Source organism: Calidris pugnax, unplaced genomic scaffold (assembly GCF_001431845.1).
Source record: "Calidris pugnax isolate Ruff unplaced genomic scaffold, ASM143184v1 scaffold459, whole genome shotgun sequence".
Classification (NCBI taxonomy): Eukaryota; Metazoa; Chordata; class Aves; order Charadriiformes; family Scolopacidae; genus Calidris; species Calidris pugnax.
The window spans coordinates 790,937-793,899 of NW_015091670.1; the positions used below are offsets into that span (position 1 = coordinate 790,937).

The 2,963-nt window shown below is 61.6% G+C and overlaps 1 protein-coding gene across 1 annotated transcript in view; it reads left to right on the forward strand.

The window, feature by feature from the left end:
* NCAPH2 (non-SMC condensin II complex subunit H2) overlaps positions 1-2,963 on the forward strand; it is a 17,246-nt gene that overhangs the window by 4,118 nt on the left and 10,165 nt on the right. The window contains exons 8-12 of the mRNA XM_014961947.1: positions 1,045-1,116; positions 1,554-1,663; positions 1,749-1,829; positions 2,017-2,083; positions 2,582-2,689. Of these exons, the coding sequence (XP_014817433.1) occupies positions 1,045-1,116; positions 1,554-1,663; positions 1,749-1,829; positions 2,017-2,083; positions 2,582-2,689 (438 nt within the window). The remainder of the gene's footprint in view (positions 1-1,044; positions 1,117-1,553; positions 1,664-1,748; positions 1,830-2,016; positions 2,084-2,581; positions 2,690-2,963) is intronic.

Sequence of the window (2,963 nt, forward strand, 5' to 3'; positions counted from 1 at the left end):
GTTGTTGTTTTTTTTTTTTTTTTTTTTTTTTTTTTTTTGTGGTTGGACTCGATGATCTCAGAGGTCCCTTCCAACCACTAAGATTCTGTGATTCTGTGCTGCCCCCCTGCCTCCAGAGAGCCCGGCTCCCTGGGGAGAGAGGTGAGTGCAGCTTGTGTCTGCTGCTGGAACAGCAGGGGCCCTCGGTGCCAGAGAGGGAAAGGCAGTGGGTGTTGTCTGCCTGGACTTTGGTAAAGCCTTTGGCACCCTCTCCCATGGGATTCTCCTGGAGAAACTGGCTGCTCATGGCTTGGATGGGAGAAATCTCCCTGGGTGAAAAACTGGCTGGAGAGTGGTGGGGAGTGGAGTTCAAGCCAATCAGTGGCTGGTCACAGCGGTGTCCCCCAGGGCTCCGTGTTGGGGCCAGTTCTGTTTAATGTCTTTATCAATGATCTGGACAAGGAGATGGAGTGCACCCTCAGTCAGTTTGTAGAGGACACCAGGTTGGGTGGGATGTTGATCTGCTGGAGGGGAGGAGAGCTCTGCAGAGGGATCTGGCCAGGCTGGATGGATGGGGCAAGGCCAATGGGATGAAGTTCAACAGGGCCAGGGGCTGGGTCCATGGGACAAGAGGAAACGGCCTCAAGTTGCCCCAGGGGAGGTTTAGGATGGAGATTGGGAACAAATTCCTCCCCAAAAGGGCTGTGAAGCCTTGGCAGAGGCTGCCCAGGGCAGTGGTGGAGTCCCCATCCCTGGAGGGATTTCAAAGCCGGGCAGACGTGGTGCTGAGGGACATGGGTCAGTGGTGGGTTTGGCAGTGCTGGGTCCATGGTTGGACTTTATATGTTTAAAGGTCTTTTTCAGCCTGGATGATTCTGTGATGAGGTGTGGGGTAAGGACAGGAGGCTGATGCCAGCACCTCCTCCCTGGCTGGGGAGAGGTTGCCCGTGGCCACTGGCCTCACTGAGCCTGTGAGAGGGGCAGCACTGAGGCTGCTGTGGGGCAGGGACAGTGGGAATCCTGCCTGTCGGGGGGTGTGGTGACTTCTCACCTCTGTCATCTCAGCAGAAGCACCATCTGGCATCCTCAGCAGCGGTGCTGACCCCGTCCAGGCGTTGAGCTTCTCTGCAGACGAAGGTGAGGCAGGGGGTGGGCTGAGGGGAGACCCGGGGAGACCTTGGAGCCCCTTCCAGTCCCTCAAGGGGGGGGCTCCAGGAAAGCTGGGGAGGGACTCTGGATGAGGGAGGGGAGCCCTAGGAGGAGGGGGAAGGGTTGGACCCTGCAAGAGGGGAGATGGAGCTGAGCTGTGGGGAAGAACTTGTTTGGTGGGAGGGTGGGGAGAGCCTGGCCCAGGTTGGCCAGAGAAGCTGTGGCTGCCCCATCCCTGGAGGGGTTCAAGGGCAGGTTGGAGGGGGCTTGGAGCAACGTGGTGTGGTGGGAGGTGTCCCTGCCCAGGGCAGGGGGTGGCACTGGGGGGGCGTTTAAGCTCCCTTCAACCCAAACCCTTCTGTGAATTTATTAAGTTGGGCTCCCAGAGGCCTTTAAAGCACTTGACCCCTCTGTTGCCCCCCCAGGCGCTGCAGAACCAGATGGGGACGACAGCCGAGGGGACGCCATGCCTGGAGGAGCAGAGGATGATGTGGAAATGATCCCGGCTGCTCAGGAGCACAAAGAGGCACAGAGGGTAGGTGTGGGGACAGTGCCACCACCTCCTCCTGCCCCGGGGCCCCCCGTTTCCCCCCCTCACTGCCTAGTTCTGTCTCTGCCAGAGCGCGCCCCAGCCCAGGGGCTACGTGCTGCGGGAGCGAGCCCCTGCCGAGGACCCTGCACCCCACATCAAGGTAGGGGGGGCTCTCTGAGTCCGTGTGGGGCACTGCAGGAAGCTGGGGGACATCCCTACCCTCCCTGCAGATGGTGGGGTGACCCGCTGGGCCCGCTGGCTCCCGTGTGGCCACCCCAGGGTGGCACAGAGAGCTTTGCTGGGAGCTGAGCACCCCAGAGCTCTGCTGGTTTCACCTCTGCTCGCTCCTTCACCAGGAGGTGCTGGATCCGTGGCAGAGCCTTGACCCCTTTGCTGACTCCGAGGACAAACCGTTTAAGAAAGGTATTTGAGGTGTGGCTGGGGGAGAGGGGCTGCTCCCCGGGTTGTGGTTTGCCCTGGGTAGGCCAGGGACTGACTGCACAGGGACAGTGAGGCTCACCGTGCCAGACTCTTGTCCTTCAGTGTCCCCAGAGAAGGCTCCTGGGAGACCTTGGAGCCCCTTCCTGTCCCTAAGGGGGCTTCAGGAAAGCTGGGGAGGGACTCTGGATGAGGGAGGGGAGCCCTAGGAGGAGGGGGAAGGGTTTTAAGCCGAAAAAGGGGAGATTTAGGTGAGATCTTGGGAGGAAATTCATCACCCTGAGGGTGGTGAGAGCCTGGCCCAGGTTGGCCAGAGAAGCTGTGGCTGCCCCATCCCTGGAGGGGTTCAAGGGCAGGTTGGAGGGGGCTTGGAGCAACGTGGTGTGGTGGGAGGTGTCCCTGCCCAGGGCAGGGGGTGGCACTGGGGGGGCTTTGAGGTCCCTTCCCACCCAAACCAGTCAGTGATTCTGTGTCTGCCTCCAGGGAGGCCCTTCCTGGTGCCGCACGGCCTGGACGAGGTGGTCGGGGGCAAGAGGAAGAGGAAGGGACCGAGGAAACTCCAGGACTTCGTGAAATGGTTCTCTGCAGCCTGTGAGTGTCGTGGCCGTGGTGCTCCCCTGGGATCCCGCTCCCAGGGGGACCCTTCTCTGCCAGGAAACCCCTCGCCCAGACCCCTCTGTGGGTGCTCCGGTCCCGCAGCACCCGCTGTCTCTGCACCAGCAGCCTGGGTGTAACAGTGGGGGGGCTGTACTGCGAGGGGGGGCTGCAGGGAGGAAGAGGAGGGGTCCCTACAGGAGTCCCCCCACTCCCGTGCTGCCGTGGTGGCCTCGCTGTGCCCCTCGTTCCTGCTCCAGAGGGAGGAGGC